The 19,106-nt window shown below is 37.6% G+C and overlaps 1 protein-coding gene across 1 annotated transcript; it reads right to left on the minus strand.

Moving 5' to 3' along the window:
- Positions 1–8,061: 8,061 nt before the first annotated feature.
- Positions 8,062–18,492, minus strand: LOC137075052 (zinc finger protein 665-like). The gene is made up of 3 exons (XM_067443222.1): positions 18,196–18,492; positions 12,561–12,679; positions 8,062–10,832 (listed from the first exon to the last, which is right to left on the minus strand). The coding sequence occupies exons 2-3, from the start codon at positions 12,616–12,618 to the stop codon at positions 9,265–9,267; spliced, it is 1,626 nt and encodes a 541-aa protein (XP_067299323.1). The 5' UTR covers positions 12,619–12,679; positions 18,196–18,492; the 3' UTR covers positions 8,062–9,264.
- Positions 18,493–19,106: the final 614 nt, after the last annotated feature.

A 19,106-nucleotide genomic window follows, 5' to 3' on the forward strand; every position in this document is an offset into this window, starting at 1 on the left:
AGCGTATTTACTCACGCACATACTGTAACAGCAGATCAGATGCAAAAAGATTACATTATGAGAGCATTTCTTGGTTTACTTTTTCTTTTAATAAATAACAATACAAAATGTCAAAAGACATGGGATTCCTCTTAAGATCCATCAGTGGAAATAACAAAAAAAAGAAGAAGAAGAACAAGATGAGGAAGGGAAGCAAGAGAAACAAAAAAGGGTGCCTTTTTCTGTCAGGACGTTATTTTAAATGTTTTTTTTTTCTTTTTCTCTAAAAGCATGCTAACAATAATGCACAAACAAAAATGATCTCATCAGAACCCAGAACCGAACCTCAGAAACACTCACCGGACACAAACTAGACCATTGCGAATCTATCTGAAGATTCTTGGGACTGACAATACTGTATTCAGCTATAGTTAGGAGGTGTAACTTTAAAGGGATCCCCTGGTGTTAAGACTTGTATGGCTTAAGTAACATAAATTATGTCTCTTACTGAAATATGTAGTAGAAAACCCATGAAAGATCTGTGTTATTTAAAATATCCATTATATATTTGGAAAATTGTGCGACACCATTTTGTTTGTCACTATATGTACTCCCTAATATAAACAAAAAAAATCCATTTACAGTTTCGCTCAATGGTTAAAACTAATTCTGAAACATTTTCTGAAAACATTAAACACAAAACCTCATCTTCAAGCATTATTTACAAAACCCGACTCCTCTGTCAAAAAGAAACTTATGCCCCAAAAGTTTTGCCTGTGTTCAAAATCAAACACTGCTCTCAAATCATAAAAAAGTGATCAAAATTATATAGACTATCAAGCAGTCAGTAAACAATACACACAAAATTGAAAACACATTGTTCAAAACATAGTTATCAGGGAGAAGTACATTTTTAATCTCAAAACAATTTTCATATTTTTTCTGTCAGTCTTTTGATGAATTAAAACATGTTCTATCAAAGTAGCTCAAAATTGATCAGAAATTACTATTTTGCTTTGCAATTATTTGCTCTTCCTCCTGCTTCTACCCCTATTTTTTACAAACTCGTTCTCATGAAATGTGTATAGCAAGGATTGTATTTATTGAACGATGTATAAGCCACGTGCATATGATTTGCATTGTCACCCCATTAGGTAGGTTTAGGTGTGTGTAGTGAATGCTCATAACATGATATAAAATGTGCATCATATGCACACAAAAACTGCGTAACGTATGCACAACTAATTTTGGCAAATAAATCACACAATAAATACAATTCATGCTATAGATTTCCATTAGATTGGGCTGATTTTTACAGTACTGTACCCTGCATCTCACACACTTGTCCTGTCTCTGTGATACTGTAATTATTGTTCTATGTTGATATGAACCTGCAACCAGTCAAAATCTATTGAGCACAATGTTCAGGGCCACACAATTTGTTCATTGTACAGTATAAAGCCTACAATGCACTGTACATATTAGTTGTGTCACATCATTTGAAACAGGTTAAAGGGGGGGTGAAATGCTGTTTCATACATACTGAGATACACACTGCACTCACTGCTGTCACAGGACTTTACCAAATCAACAACGTCACCAAAGAAGTGTGTTTTTGTTTGAGCAGTGATGATAAAGGTTCACGATCGTGCTTTGAAAGGTTGCTTCAAATGTCTATGTTGTTGGCTATCGTCGCGTGAGTAAACATAAGTAAACAACATGATCGTATAGTTAATTAATCAATGAAGCATGCGATGTAACTTATGGCGTGTGTTTAAATACATTTGTTTAGCTGACCACTATAGATGTCTGTTTGTTTATTGTAAAACCACCCCAAACATGAACCTAGGTGACGACGTTCACACAAAGCACATTCAAATGCACTACTCCATTGTTTTTCTATGTAACACTATAACACAGTCTGATGTGCAAAACCGTTTTGGTTGCTACTGCTAAGGTTTAGTCGCATACAATAGTCCATAAACCAAATCATGTCCTCACAATCCACAAGTAAACAAATGCAAATGTTGACAAGCCACTAAATACAGTACATACCACAGAGACGGACGTCCTGCTGTTGCTTCTCCTGTTCAATTTATTTTAGCCTCCGGATCCGATTCTGGATCATATATGTATTAATTGAATCTGATTGATAGCTATGGTTTATTAGTGTAACGTTTTCTTCTCCACGCTTGAGGATGTCAGCTTTCAGACGCTCTCGTGCAGTAGCTGCGCGCTCGTCTTCTTCACGCTTGAGGACGTCACCGCTTTGTGCGCGCTTGTGATTCTTTAGCTCCGCCCACACGATACGCCTCCAGTCACTCCGTTTTTTCCGGAAAGACTCAGTACAGCCTATCTTTCTTTTATAAATATAATAAAACTAAAGACTTTTCAGAGATATAAAGGATGCAATACTACTCTATAGGTACTCAAGATTGACATGAGATTGACTTAAACTGAGTGTTTCACCCCCCCTTTAAATCACTTTTGAGTGGTTGTGTACAATTAATGACATTGTATTGTCCATTTGTATTTGATTGTTGCCACTTGAGTTTACCAGTATGGATGACATATGCTTTAGAGTGCAGCATGTGTTTTGAGAATGAGAATGTGTTTAGAGTTTTGCTGAAAAGTCTAAGTGAGATCTGCAAATTGTTTAACCATGTGAAATGGTTTAAGGTATTGACAAAAGACTGCACAATTAGCTAAATGAGTTCAGGCAACTGACAGCTTTGTACAGCCAATGAGTTTTAGTGTTTTAGCAATTGAGAAAAACTGTCAATTTGAAGAGTTTTGACCCCTGCCACCCAACCCCTGTAGAATATCAAACTACAGGTGCTGGTCATATACACTCACCTAAAGGATTATTAGGAACACCATACTAATACTGTGTTTGACCCCCTTTCACCTTCAGAACTGCCTTAATTCTATGTGGCATTGATTCAACAGGGTGCTGAAAGCATTCTTTAGAAATCTTGGCCCATATTGATAGGATACCATCTTGCAGTTGTTGGAGATTTGTGGGATGCACGTCTAGGGCACGAAGCTCCTGTTCCAACACATTCCAAAGATGCTCTATTGAGATCTGGTGACTGTGGGGGCCATTTTAGTACAGTCAACTCCTTGTCATGTTCAAGAAACTATTTTGAAATTATTTGAGCTTTGTGACATGGTGCATTATCCTGCTGGAAGTAGCCATCACAGGATTGTGGTCATAAAGGGATGGATATGGTCAGAAACACTGCTCAGGTAGGCATTTAAACGATGCCCAATTGGCACTAAGGGGCCTAAAGTGTGCCAAGTAAACATTCCCCAAACCATTACACCACCACCATCAGCCTGCACAGTGGCAACAAGGCATGATGGTGATGGATCCACGTTCTCTTTCTGTTTACACCAAATTCTGACTCTACCATCTGAATGTCTCAACAGAAATCGAGACTCATCAGACCAGGCAACATTTTTCCATTTTTCAACTGTCCAATTTTGGAGAGCTTGTGCAAATTGTAGCCTCTTTTTCCTATTTGTAGTGGAGATGAGGGGTACCCGGTGGGGTCTTCTGCTGTTGTAGCCCATCCGCCTCAAGGTTGTGCGTGTTGTGGCTTCACATATGCTTTGCTGCATACCTCGTTTGTCACAAGTGGTTAATTCAGTCAAAGTTGCTCTTCTATCAGCTTGAATCAGTCAGCCCATTTTCCTCTGACCTCTAGCATCAACAAGGCATTTTCGCCCACAGGACTTCCGCATACTGGATGTTTTTCCCTTTTCACACCATTCTTTGTAAACCCTAGAAATGGTTGTGCGTGAAAATCCCAATAACTGAGAAGATTGTGAAATACTCAGAACGGTTCGTCTGGCACCAACAACCATGCCACGCTCAGAACTGCTTAAACCACATTTCTTTCACATTCTGACATTCAGTTTGGAGTTCAGGAGAGTGTCTTGACCAGGACCACACCCCTAAATGCATTGAAGCAACTGCCATGTGACCGGTTGATTAGATAATTGCATTAATAAGAAATTGAACAGGTGTCCCTAATAATCCTTTAGTTGAGTGTAATTAGAATATCATCAAAAGTTTATTTATTTCACTAATTCCATTCAAAAAGGGATACTTTTTTATTATTCATTTATTACACACAGACTGATATATTTCAAATGTGTATTTCTTTTCATTTTGATGATTATAACAGAAAACTAAGGGAAGTCTTAAAATTCTAAATTCAGTATCTCAGAAAATTTGAATATTGTGAAAAGGTTTAATAATGAAGATACCTGGTGCCACACTCTAATCAGCTACTTAACTCAAAACACATGGAAAAGCCTTTAAATGGTCTCTCAGTCTAGCTTTGAAGGCTTTAAAGCAAGTGTAAGGCCGCCCAAATCACCCCAATGGAGGCTAATGATTGGTGGGTGAAAGTCGCTGCGCGTTCGTCTTTTCAGCGGGGAAAAGGGATTTTATTTCAATTCCTCGTTATCTGATTCCATTTAATCATAATTTAGAATTTAGGTTTAGAATGCCAATTGGTTATTTGGTCATTTATATTTAATAGTTTAAGTACACATTTAATTATTCCGTTTAACCCTTTGTTGAAATTATGTCCGTTCATAACCTGAATAATTCCAGAGCAAGTCAGAATCAATCTAAGTGTAACAATTTATTAACAATCAGGTAAATGTACAATGCCAATTACATAATCAATTCAAAGGTAATCCATCAAATACTCTGAAGTCAAGAATGAAATATATACCTGAATTCTGAAAATTACATAATGCTGGCTATATTGAAAAGTCCAGCATTACGGGCTGACCTGACTACAGAATCAAATACCCAGAACCAGATGCATATCCAGAACCATTTGAAACTCTTTCAAATGGAAACACGAGTTCACAATAGGAATTTGCATTAATCAAGTCCTATAGACCTGTAAGGAAGAGAGGCCAAATGGCTGAAAGCCACACCCACCATACACCAAGGAAAGATATCTTTAAACTCATTTATGATGTTCTAGTTTACTTCTGTGGACTTGAGATATTTGTACCAGTCGCACTGAGACATTTCAAATGATATCAAACACATAATACTGTATTGTGAGGATTGACATTGTAACAGATTTCTGCTGCATTTCAGGTGATCTCAAGTTTGGGGGAGTAGGAGTTTGGGGAAGTTTCATGAGAAAGGAAAGGCATGTAAATTAGTGTCATTCGTAGATCACTCAGTGTGATGTCGTCTCGGACAGAGATGGTAACTGTATGAATGAGTAATTTCCTTTGTTTTGGAGGGTTGGTCTGGGCAATAGTTTAGCTGGAAGAAAACAAAACTAGAGGTTTTTCGCAATTTGTGGAAAGAGAGCATGATTGCATACAGAAAGGCCATAAAAACTGCTAGATCTGCTTATTTCTCATCTCTTTTAGAAGAAAACAAACACAACCCTAAGTATTTATTCGATACAGTGGCTAAATTATCAAAAAATAAAGCTTCAGCTTCTGATGTTTGTAAACAACACAGCAGTAATGACTTTATGAACTTCTTTACTAGTAAGATTGATAATATTAGGAATAAAATTATAACCATGCAGCCGTCTATTACAGTATCACTTCAGACAGAGCACTGCAGGGTCACTGAGGAAAAATTACACTCATTCACTACTATAGGAGGAGAAGAACTGGCTAAACTTGTAAAATCATCAAAATCAACAACATGTATGCTTGACCCTATACCGACTAGGCTATTAAAAGAGATACTTCCAGAGGTCATAGATCCTCTGCTTAATATCATTAATTCATCTTTGACATTAGGATATGTACCGAAAACTTTTAAGTTGGCTATGATTAAACCACTTATTAAAAAAACGCAACTTGATCCTAATGAATTAGTCAATTACAGGCCAATCTCGAATCTACCCTTTCTGTCAAAAATACTAGAAAAGGCCGTGTCTTCACAATTATGTTCTTTTTTAGAAAGAAATGGTATATGTGAGGATTTCCAGTCAGGATTTAGACCATATCATAGCACTGAGACTGCTCTAATTAGAGTTACAAATGATTTACTCTTATCATCTGATCGTGGTTGTATCTCTCTATTAGTGTTACTCGATCTTAGCGCTGCATTTGATACTATCGATCACAATATTCTTCTGAATAGAATCGAAAATTATGTTGGCGTTAGTGGAACTGCTTTGGCATGGTTTAAATCGTACTTATCTGACCGTTATCAGTTTGTAGCAGTAAATGAAGAGATGTCACACCGATCACAAGTTCAGTATGGGGTACCGCAAGGCTCAGTGTTAGGACCGTTGCTTTTCACCCTGTATATGCTACCACTGGGAGATATCATTAAGAAGCATGGCGTTAGTTTTCATTGTTATGCTGACGATACTCAGCTCTATATTTCCTCACGCCCTGACGAAACCTACCAATTCACAAGATTAACAGAATGCATAGCTGATATAAAAAATTGGATGAATAGTAATTTTCTGCAACTTAATTCAGATAAAACTGAATTTTTAATTATTGGACAGAAAAGCTCCACAAGTAGTAACCGAGAATACTGTCTAACACTTGATGACTGCTCTGTCAAGCCCTCGTCGTCAGTGAGGAACCTGGGTGTGCTCTTTGATACCAATCTTTCATTTGAAAGCCACGTTTCTAGCATCTGTAAAACCGCATTCTATCATCTTAAAAATGTATCTAAATTACGGCACATGCTTTCAATGCAAAATGCTGAACAGTTAGTACATGCGTTCATGAGCTCAAGGCTAGATTATTGTAATGCTCTACTGGGTGGTTGCCCTGCTCGCTTAATAAACAAACTCCAGCTAGTCCAAAATGCAGCAGCTAGAGTTCTTACTAGAACCAGGAAGTATGATCATATTAGTCCAGTTCTGTCAACACTGCACTGGCTCCCTATTAAACATCGCATACATTTTAAAATCTTGCTTATTACTTACAAAGCACTAAATAGTTTAGCTCCCCGGTACATAAGCGAGCTCTTAACGCATTATACCCCATCACGTCGATTGCGGTCTCTAAACTCTGGCCAGTTGATAATACCTAGAATATCTAAATCAACTGCAGGCGGTCGATCATTTTCCTATTTAGCTCCTAAATTGTGGAATAGTCTTCCTAGCATTGTTCGGGAAGCAGACACACTCTGTCAGTTTAAATCTAGACTAAAAACACATCTCTTTACTATGGCATACACATAGAACATTTTTAACTTTCATTATTCAATTCAATTGACTGATTGTTAGGCTGCATTAACTAGGTCAGCCGGAACCGGGAACACTTCCCATAACACCTGATGTACTCGTTACATCATAAAAAGAGTGGCATCTACGCTAATGTTAGTCTCTCTGTTTATCCCGAGGTTTATCCCGGATCTGGGCCCTGTCCGGATCGGATGGTGGACCTGCCTGGACATGACCAGCGCATCCTGGAGTGTCTGCTGAGCCGTGTCAAATGGTGTCTCCTCTGAATTTGCCTCACTGGCACGACATGCTCAAACCCGTCTTCGGCGCAATAATTCCGATCTTTCATGTATTCATACTCTTGTGTAATTGACGCCCCATCCTAAATAAATCTGTCTCTTCCGTGATACCCTGAAAATTTTGAATATTCCGATCTAATATGATTTCCGACCTGTAAGGTTGCCAGAATAATAATCTTACACGGTGTGTTAATAGGCCAGAGGAGAACTGGCACCCCGACTGAGTCTGGTTTCTCCCAAGGTTTATTTTTCTCCATCACGCCCTGATGGAGTTTTGGTTCCTTGCCACTGTCGCCTTTGGCTTGGCTTGCTCAGTTGGGGACACTAAAAATATGATTAAAGTTATTCAACTTATTATACAAATAAAATATATGAATTAGGTCTTATTTAATTCTATAAACTATAATACTGATCTGCCAACATTGTCGCTATATGATAAATTAAAATAAGCTGATAACATCACTGTTTTCTCCAGTACGACTGTACAGCCAAATCTAATTTTGTCGCAATATTATCCTGTTTGACACTGTGAAGCTGCTTTGACACAATCGTGATTGTAAAAGCGCTATATAAATAAAGTTGATTGATTTGTTTTCTCAGAGAGATTAGACATTTCGGCATCTACTAGGTTTTTCCAGCCTTACACAAGCAATAGGCATAAACTCACCCTGGAGAGGATTGTGAAACAAAACCCATTCAAAAATCTAGGGGAGATTCACAAAGAGTGGCCTAAAGCTGGAGTCAGTGCTTCAAGAACCACTGCGCACAGACGTATGCAAGACATGGGTTTCAGCTGTCGCATTCCTTGTATCAAGCCACTCTTGAACAACAGACAGCATCAAAGGCGTCTCGTCTGGGCTACAGACAAAAAGCACTGCTGAGCGGTCCAAAGTTGTTCTCTGTTGAAAGTAAATTTTGCATTTCCTTTGAAAAATCTGGGTCCCAAAGTCCCAGAGGACCCAAAGAGGAAGAGAGGTGAGGCACACAATCCACGTTGCTTGAGGTCAAGTGTAAAGTTTTCACAGTCAGTAATGGTTTGGGGTGCCATGTCATCTGTTGGTGTTGGTCGACTGTGTTCAAGGTCAACGCAGATGTATACCAGGAAGTTTTAGAGCATTTCATGCTTCCTGCTGCTGACCAACTTTATGGAGATGTAGATTTCATTTCCAAAAGGACTTGGCACCTGCACACAGTGCCAAAGCAACCAGTACCTGGTTTAAGGACTATGGTATGTCTGTTCTTAACTGGCCAGCAAACTCTTCTGACCTTAACCCCATAGAAAATCTATGGGTTATTGTGAAGAGGAAGATGCGATTTGCCAGACCCAACAATGCAGAAGAGCTGAAGGCCACTATCAGAGCAACCTGGGCTCTCATAACACCTGAGCAGAGCCACAGACTGATTGACTCCATGCCACGCCGCATTGCTTCAGTAATTCAGGCAAAAGAAGCCCGAACTAAGTACTGAGTGCTGTACATGCTCATACTTTCCATGTTCATACTTTTCAGTTGGCCAAGATTTCTGAAAATCCTTTCTTTGTATTGGTCTTAATATTCTGATTTTCAGATACTGAATTTGGGACTTTCCTTAGTCGTCAGTTATAATCATCAAAATTAAAAGAAATAAACATTTGAAATATATCAGTCTGTGTGTAATGAATGAATATAATATACAAGTTTCACTTTTTGAATGGAATTAGTGAAATATTTTTGATGATATTCTAAATACATGACATATATATGAAATATATGTATTTATTTGAAAGTGATGGATCTGAACATTAACATTAACTTTGCTCATTTAGATGACTTTGGGTGATGCTTTTTCTGATGAGTCCGTAGATTAGATAATTGAGTGAAACCCTTTCCACATGAAGAGCAGTGGTGCGGTTTCTCTCTAGTATGAACTCTCTCATGACATTTCAGGCTTCCTAACCAAGAGAAAGTCTTTCCACAGTGTGAGCACTTGTATGGTTTCTCTCCAGTATGAACTCTCTGGTGTTTGGTTAAGGCATTGAATGAAGTAAAAGTCTTTTCACAGTCAATGCACATATAAGGCTTCACACCAGTATGAATACTCTCATGCGTTTTTAAAGACCCAAGATGTGTAAAACCCTTTCCACATAAAGAACAAACATAAGGCTTTACACCAGTATGAACTCTAAGGTGTTTTGTTAAGCATGATGCCAAAACAAATGTTTTATCACACTGATCACAGCTGAATGCTCTCACTCCAGTGTGACGGAGCAGATGATTGTTGAGATTCTTTTTGCTCCTGAAACTCTTTTCACACTGAGTGCATGCGAACATTTTTTCTTCAGTGTGAATTATCATGTGCTCATTTAGGCGTACTTTATGATCGAAACCCTTTCCACACTGAATGCATGTAAACGGTTTTACTCCGTTGTGAATTTTCATGTGCTCATTTAGACGTCTTCTGTGAACGAAACTCTTTCCACACTGAGTGCATGTGAACGGTTTTTCTCCAGTGTGATATCCCATGTGCTCATTTAGGCGTCCTTTATAACCAAAACTCTTTCCACACTGAGTACATGTGAAGGGTTTTTCTCCAGTGTGAATTTTCATGTGATCATTTAGGCGTCCTTTCTGAGCAAAACTCTTTCCACACTGAGAGCATATGAATGGTTTTTCTCCAGAGTGAATTTTCATGTGCAAATTTAGGCGTCCTCTACTAATGAAACTCTGTCCACACTGAGTGCATGTGAACGGTTTTTCTCCAGTGTGAATTCTCATGTGCTGATTTAGTTGTCCTTTATACATGAAACTATTTCCACACTGAGTGCATGTGAACGGTTTTTTTACAGTGTGAATTTTCACGTGCTCATTTAGGCGTCCTTTATGAACAAAACTCTTTCCACAATGAGTACACGTGAATGGTTTTTCTCCAGTGTGATTTCTCATGTGCTCATTTAGGCGTCCTTTATAAACAAAACTCTTTCCACACTGAGTACATGTGAATGGTTTTTCTCCAGTGTGATTTCTCATGTGCTCATTTAGGCGTCCTTTATAAACAAAACTCTTTCCACACTGAGTACATGTGAACGGCTTTTCTCCAGTGTGAATTCTTATGTGCTGATTTAGGCGTCTTTTCTGAGTAAAACTCTTTCCACACTGAGTGCATTTGAAAGGTTTTTCAAGGTTTTTCTCCGATTTATCTGTGAAACTCTTTCCACACTCTGGTGGAACTGGAACTGGAACAGAACTGGTGCAAGATCCTTCGACTTCCGTTTTTATAGCTTGTTCGTGTGTGAAATTATTTTCAGTCTTGTAAACGACTGTGTTTACATCTTCATTTGAGAAATGATGAGGTTGTTGATGTTTGTCCTCATTCACTTCCACAGAGTCTAAAACAAACATTAAATTCACATAATTCAATAAATGAAGGAAAAATTAGAGAAAATTAAATATGGTTCAATCTCAATTAATCACAAATCCAGTTTACTACGAAGTCTAATAAACTAAGCAAAAAAGAAGCATCCTCTATTCACAACAGTGTATTTTAAAGAAAATTTTGTAAAAATTCAAATAAGCATTTTATTTGACAGTGTTTATATTTTTTCATGCTTTTTCAATGAACTATAAACAATTATTGCAATGCACCTGCGGAAAACATTCCTTAAAGGGATAGTTTACTCCAAAAAAAAAAAAAAAGTCAAATATCTTTTCGTGTTCAGCAGAACAAAGAAATGTATACAGGTTTGGAACAACTTGTGAGTAAATGAGAGAATTACAATTTTTGGGTGAACTAACCCTTTAAGACACAATCCACCTGTTTCACAGACAAGGCTTAAGCTTAGGGTGCTTTCACATCTCTAGTTCGGTTCATTTAGTCGGAACCAAGGGCAAACAATTATACATAGTTGCATTTTTCAGCTTTTTTGGTTCCTTTTCACACCACACTGATTGCTTTGGTCCGAACCAGTTGAAACGAACCAAAATGTAGGCACATGACAACATCCACATCACTCATTGGCCATGGCGTATTTCCTAAACTGCTTTTCGATTGGTCAGAATTTACATGTGGGAAAATTTTCTGTGTATTTTTTACAGTCTATGGGAAAAGCCAGCAAACTACAAACCTATGGAGAGACGACTGTGCGGACTGATTTTGTCCCTGGCCATAATCTACTACATTGTGTGCATTTACCACAGTATGCAAACAATACATTTCTATAGTAAAGTGCGGATGCGACTTGAAAACAACGTTCTAATTCTCTGTAAACGGCGAGCGTGCGTCGCTCGTCACTTCACGCGGAGCCATGCATTAATTATTCTTGACTCTGACATGCTCATCTTCCGAAAACATTGCCAACGATCTATCAGGTAATAATGTCATGCACATAATGTCAGCACAGCTGACTACGGGCAACTGGTTTAGTCCAAAAATGATCAGTACTTTTGCAGTTGGTTCTGTTCAAGGTTGGATCACTTTCTCACCACAACGAACCGCTCCAGAGTTCATTTGAAAGCATACCGAGAGCTCCTCTTCAAGGAGGTCTCGGTACGCTTGTTTGGTCCACTTTTGGTGCGCACCCAAGTGCGACGGGTGCTTTCACACCTGGCCAAATGAACCGCTCCAAAGAGGGAAACAAACTCAATTCAACCAAACAATTCAACCAAACTAAATGAGGCAGGTGTGAAAGCACCCTTAGTCTCACTAAAATACATGTTTGTTTTGTTTTAACTGAAAGTAACATGCACTGACATCAGAGTCCTGCACAAGTCCGATTTTGTAAATCCGCACCTGTCCGACCCGCACCCGTATCCGACACAGATGGATGTTTTTCACCGGTTTCAGCTAAATTTGCGGGTCAACCCGTCACGGACCCCAACCCGTGCAGGACTCTAACTGACATATCACTACATCTACCCTTTTCTCAAGATGCACACCGGTAATGTTTTATGGCACATTTATGAAAGTTATTTGTTCTGTTTATGTCTCAGCTTAGTATAAGCATAAAAATATTCAAGAACTAAGACATTTGTTGGGGAAAAAAAGCAGTTAAAAATTAGGAGGATGCTTCTTATTTGCTGTATCGTTATATATTGTAGTTGTATTGTTATATACAAACCTATTTGTTCCTCTGTCTCTTCAACTTTTATTCTGCATGGTTCTTCCTCAACCTTCATCTTTACAACAGTATGTTAGTAGATTCTCCTGGAGTGATTCCTTCTGCTTCCGCTTCTTCTTCTGTGGGAAGATGGGAATATTCGTCAACATTTAAACTCTCATGAATGGCTGTGGCGGCGGCTTCACTGACTGAAGGTGTGTATTGGATGCTTTCTCTTTAGCAGTTGCTCATCTCATAATCACTCTCAATTTAACTCTTTAAGTGTTTTGCCTGTACTACTGTCTGTACTTTTCACTAAGAGAAAGCACATACTATCAGTATATTTTGGGAAAGAATTTGGGCTCGATCAACTCCAACCATGGAGAGACTGGGTATATGTGTATGTTCGCAATATTATGTGTTACAGATCAGCGTTGAGGTGGATTATGGGCATCCTAAGAGATAGGTGGACTTGTTGGTCTGGGCAAGCTGGCGCCTGCTCCAGTCCTGGAAGGTCATTACATCCCTAATTCCTGGGTGAAAGCGTCAGAAAGTGATCTATGGAAATGTGAATCTGATTAACTGAAAATGTGTGGAAATTTACCATGACTGTTAATTTTCTCTGAGCCAATCAGAATCCACCTTGCAGTAATGACGTGGATAGACCTTGAAAACAGTATAACTGCTGGGACAATTGAAGCTTCCAGTGCACATAAACAATACAATACAACACGGTAATAAAAAATTCTAAGAATAAAAATATGAAGAAAAATATGAACAGTATAAGGTCACGGTTACGTTTAGTCAGAAGACATAGATTATGAGCATTTACAGTATTTGGGTGGAGAGAATAAATATAAATAATAAATAATATAAGTAATCACCTGAGTTTAGGAGATATTGCACCAAAAAGTGGGAATAATTTAAATGACAATATACTGACCAGACTACTGTTGTCATTGATATAAGTATTTTAAATTAACATAATTTCTTAATGTCTAGCGACAAATCGGGCCATTTTATGATTAAAGGACAACTCTGGTGAGAAATGACCCTAGGGGTAATTAACAGATGGTCACCGAGTAGATCGTTCTCTGGGATGCGTTTTCTTGAAAATCGAATGTAAAGAGTTTTATCTTTAAAAACAGATTAGCTTATAGCGCTTCTCTATGGGGCACAGAGTAGACACAGGGTGGTAAAATTAAATCGCTAGTTAATACCACTAACAAGGCTCAAAATAGCCTCACACTAACTCTGTAGCATAATGAGGGTCCCTACATGCAAACCGAAGCATTGATAACTTTGTAAGAGTACAAACAGTTTAATAAGAAGATACGTTATAAGCATAGTGGCCTTACGCGTTCACGGACAGGCACCATCTCGGAAAACAGTCTCGACGAATCGATCCACGAGCACTGTTCTAAGTGAGCTGGTCGATAGGAATTAAGTTTGTGAAATGTAATAACATGGACATTTTTATTTTTATTTATTTATTTTCTCTGTCGCGTTCAGTGTTTTCTTCCAGAAACAACGGACCATATGAGATTCCAAGTCACAGTTCATCACTTAGAACAGCGCTCGTGGCTCGATGAGTCGAGACTGTTTTGCAAGATGGCGGCTGTTCGTGAACGCGTAATGCACTATGTTTATAAAGTGTCTTCTTATTAAACTGTTTGTCCACTTACAAAGTTCTCAATGCTTCGGTTTGCATGTAGGGACCCTCATTATGCTACTGTGTTAGTGTGAGGCTATTTTGAGCCTTGTTAGTGGTATTAACTAGCGATTTAATTTCACTACTCTGTGCCCCATAGACTAGTGTTATAAGCTAATCTGTTTTTAAAGATAAAACTCTTTACATTCGATTTCCATGAAAACGCATCCCAGAGAACGATCTACTCTGTAACCATCTGTTAATTACCCCTTGCTTCATTTCTCACCGGAGTTGTCCTTTAATTGAAGTACATTTCTTACATACAGTTCCTTTCATGATATTACAGGAATGCACAGTTTGGGGGCCCTTTAGAAGTTTTGACATGCAGACATTTGTGGGGGGTTTTCAGTTGCTTATAAACATATTAATGGCAAAAGTGTCATTACACTGTATTCAGCACAAACTAGGTTACCATAACAGGTGAGCAACATGCTTGTATTTTTGAGAGAATAACATTAATGTGTGTTTTTTTGGAAAAAACAAAACAAAAAAAACACACACAATAGATGTGTCCACAGGACTTTTGACTAATGGGTGTTGTTGCTTCAAACTGATGTGAGAATCATTGTGCCTACTTATTCACGTAAAACAATATATTGATTTACATTTTTGTAAGACAAAGCCTGTATGGGAAGGGGTGTGAATGATAATGTTTTGATTTACACCTAAGGAGACAAAAGAACCCATAATGAGCAGCTTAATGAGCTGCATAATGAATGAGCCATTGAGTCACACTGCAAAAAAATGCTTTTCTTAATTAGAATTTTTTTTTACTTGTTTCCAGTCCAAATATATAAAAATTCTTCAACCAATTTGATTCTACTAGATAAGTAACATGACACCCATATATATAGTGGGCATGGAAATTCAGACCTCCTTAAATTTTTCACTCTGTTATATTGCAGCCATTTGCTGAAAGCATTTAAATTCATTTATTGTTCTCTTTAATGTACACACTGCACCCCATATTGACAGAAAAACACAGAATTATTGGCATTTTTGCAAATGTATTAAACAGAAATATCACATGGTTCTAAGTAGAGATGCCCCAATTTAATTCAATTTTCTTTCTAAGAACTATAATTGACAACAAAAATCCACTTTTTCTTCAAAGCAAAATTGTATTTTTATTATAAAATAAATTAGTAAACATTACAACAGGATCTTCTCTCACTTAAAGCTGCTGTCCGTAACTTTTTTTGTGTTCAAGATTTTTCAAAATTATATAATGAGAATGTACAACATGAATCCATTTTCCAAACCATGTTTATGTCTTACTTATTATAAGTGTACCATAATAATTCAGGGTATTTATATTGGGACTATTTCAGGCCAGACTGGTAGGTACAGCTGCGGGGGAACACAGTCCCTGTGTGATCCGCCATAGACATAAACGGAGAGAAGTAGCTCCAGATGCAATGTTCTTCCGCAAGATGCATGCAGCTCGTTTCTTTAACTTTTGTTTTTAGCTCATGTAGAGGTCAAAGACCGCAATGTGAGAGAGAGAGTGGCATTGAATCAGCACGGGTATATCATAGTCTCGCTATTTTTAAATGAAGACAACCGTGTGTTAAGCTTCAGAATGTGGCACTGAACATTTAGGTTTAATTTTGCGTTAGTTCGATCACGCATCAGCTGAAGAGATACACGCAACTCCAAACACGATGGAGTTTGCAGCTCTGCACATGGATCACTGTCATTGTGGTTTCAAACTACAAAAAGAAAAACGATCACACTGATTGACTGATCAACTTGTGTCACTTTAATGGTTTCATCTGTAGGCTATTTTTTTTTTTTTTTACAAAGAACATTATCCAATGTTACTTTAAATTTAATTACTAGTTTTTTTATATTCAGTTTCTTACCTGAATGTTAGACCTACCTGAAAAAATAAAGCAGTCTATTTAAATGGACTGCATTTATATAATTTGATTGATATTTAATTTGTATCTTTTATTCTATTGTATTCATTTGTGCTATTGTTTGTAATGTTTATTTGTTCTTATTTTATTACTGTTTAATTTACTATTCGAAATCAAGCTTACTTGGGCTGTGTGTAAGCTATTGCAACACAATTACCCCTGTGTAAAAAATACATTGAGTTAGCAAATATTTGTGATAATTTTAATAGCAATTGCTCAATGTTTATGAGAAAAAGCTTAAAAGCTTTTCAATAGACAGACAAAAAAATAAATATATTAAAAATATCTATTTGACAGTATATGCAACAAATCCCCCCCCCCCCCCCCCCCCCGTTGGTATTGAAAATAGCATTGAATATGGATGTGATATGTTTTGACTCCACCCCTCAAAGAATCAAGAAACACATGAGAAAACTACACTTGTGGTGTGTCTAGAGTGACTGCTAGTATCTTCAGAAATCATCCCAGTCACGTGGTGGTGGACAGCCAATCACCGGTGCTTTAGGTCTTTACATGTGAGTATGCTGCACACTCGCATAGGCACAGCCGCTTGGCTTTTGGAACCGAAATTTGGCACCGTAAGGTAAATTGTTTTTTACCCTACGAGTTTTTAGTTCGATACCATAAAAGTATCGCCGCTCTGTGCCCAGTACACCCATCTGTTGTCATCGGTGACACAAACTGGAAAGTTGCGTTTAAATTGTCAGGTGATTTTCTTTAAAATGTATTTCCAACCTTCAAGCAATATTCATAACACATTCACATGCTCACTGTCACTAACCTTTTTTCACAACTACCAGTCCATCTCTTGAAACGTCCAGAGAACGACAACAACACTCCCCAGGAAATACGTACTTATTGTTCTACTCTGTTGCTTCAAGCGCATCATCCTGCTACGGGATTCGCATACGCGCTTTGAGCCGCTCTATATTATAATACTTGAAATACTCTAAAAAATGAAAGATTATTAATAGCCTCTCTTGTTCTGCCCTATCTATAATTTGTTGCTGCCTCATTAAAAAAATGCACTATACATTTTAAATAAATATATGGCACTATTACATTATAAATAATTCCTTAGTATATAGGCCCTATTTCTATAAATATATTTACTTGTTTTTCATGAATGTATTTTGTGTAACATTTTACCAGATTTAGAGCAACACATTCACTTTTATGGTTTTCTTTATTTCCCCCCCACTAAATATTTAGATTTTATACAATTACTGTGCACTTGTGATTTTATAACTTTTTCTGCAGAATTATTCACTAATCTAATTTATTCACCATCTAGTGTATAGTAGTTACGTGTATAGTAGAGAAGTTAACATGTCTCTAGACCAGACAAATGGACTAATATATATATACACACAAAACTAATATTTAATTATAATTTAAAAAAAATTATAATAAAAAATTATATTTTATTCACAGTGAATATACCTTCACTGCAAATAATGCTTTTGTTTTGTCTTGTAATTTCCAGACAAAATATCTAAAGATTTTTAAATCAATGTGCATTTCCACATAAGAAATACATGTTCCTGGGGACAAAAAAAAAAAAAAAAAACTAATTTAAGTGCATTATCCTTATTTTGCAAATCATCTGCCAATAGGGACAAATTCTCAGTAAGAAAAGCATTTGTGCAGCGTGAATGAATGAATGAATTAAGTATTTAAACCGAAAGGAGGAGACCGAAAGAAACACTGGGAAAAAAAGAAAACCTGCTCCTGAGCAGGTTAGGTTCACGGGGTAAGTTACTGTGGTAACTGACTCAGAGTATAAGTTACCTCTCTTTCAGAAACGGGCTTAACTTACCCTGCTTTATAGGGTTTAACATAACTCCCATTATGAAACAGAAAACCCAGAGTTTGCCTTATTTCAGGGTTAACTTTTCACTTAACCTCCTTTCTGAAACGGGCCCCAGAAATACTAATACATGACAAGATACTACACAAACAAACTTATCTAACAACAGCTGAGCAAACAATCAAGTGATAAAAGTTTACAAACACAACTTACACAGTAGCAGTCTTCCGGTTGATCGATGCTTTTCTCTGATAACTTGTATGCCTGAGCATATGCTCTTCTCTTCTCACGCATATGTCTGAGCAATGCGTGTTAAGTTGTCAATCACAACATATCCCAGGGGCGTAGCACAAGATCCCGGGTAATATTCAATATTAAATTAATGTACTCAGTATTTACAGTCTGAAAAAACTGCAGTCTTCGATCCGAATGAACGGCTGTGTTCCACTTCTCTTGTTTGTTTTCCCTTCCTGCGCTCACGTCTTCTTCTCCTGGACTCGGATGTGTGTCGTCGCTTCGGTCGCAGGAGCGCCCTCTACTGGAGGAACTCCAATGATGGATATTCAAGGCATTTTAGTCGATCTTGAAAAGTAAGGCGGTAGCACTATTATTTAAACTCCCAAATTAAATTTTAAAATAATAATAATAATAATATGTATTTCTCACGTGTGGACATACAAGAAGCCCTAAACGGCCAAGATTATCAACTGGATTACAGTTTTTTTTACAATTGCTATGACATTTCATATGAACACATTCCTAAACTCTTAATGCACAACATCTGTCTGTGTGGGCTATACAAATAACACATTTCTTGTTGCTTTGGCACCTAAACCCAATGACTTTACAACCATTTATTAAAATAGCGTTCTCATTTCTGGTATATAATATGATCGTCCCAAGTTATTATGCATTGCTCCGTATGCGCTAAAGCCGAAGCACTGAATGAAAACCGGTAGCCATCACTGACTGAAGCCATTTGCTAGTGCGTTTTATTTCACTAAAAGAAACGCATGCACAAGTGAACTTGAACTAAGTGACATGCGCGAGTCAGAATCATGTCAGAATGCGTGACTCATGTTGTGCATGCGCTCTTCCTGGATCAAGGCAATGAAACACACGGC

The sequence above is a fragment of the Pseudorasbora parva genome, chromosome 5 (genome assembly GCF_024679245.1).
Source record: "Pseudorasbora parva isolate DD20220531a chromosome 5, ASM2467924v1, whole genome shotgun sequence".
Classification (NCBI taxonomy): domain Eukaryota; kingdom Metazoa; phylum Chordata; class Actinopteri; order Cypriniformes; family Gobionidae; genus Pseudorasbora; species Pseudorasbora parva.

Excerpts from the sequence above, each read along its gene's own strand:
- LOC137075052 (XM_067443222.1), bottom strand. The coding sequence starts at position 12,618 with ATGAAGGTTGAGGAAGAACCATGCAGAATAAAAGTTGAAGAGACAGAG. Across the intron at positions 10,833-12,560 it reads AGAGACAGAGGAACAAATAG|ACTCTGTGGAAGTGAATGAG; the intron begins GTTTGTATATAA and ends TGTTTGTTTTAG.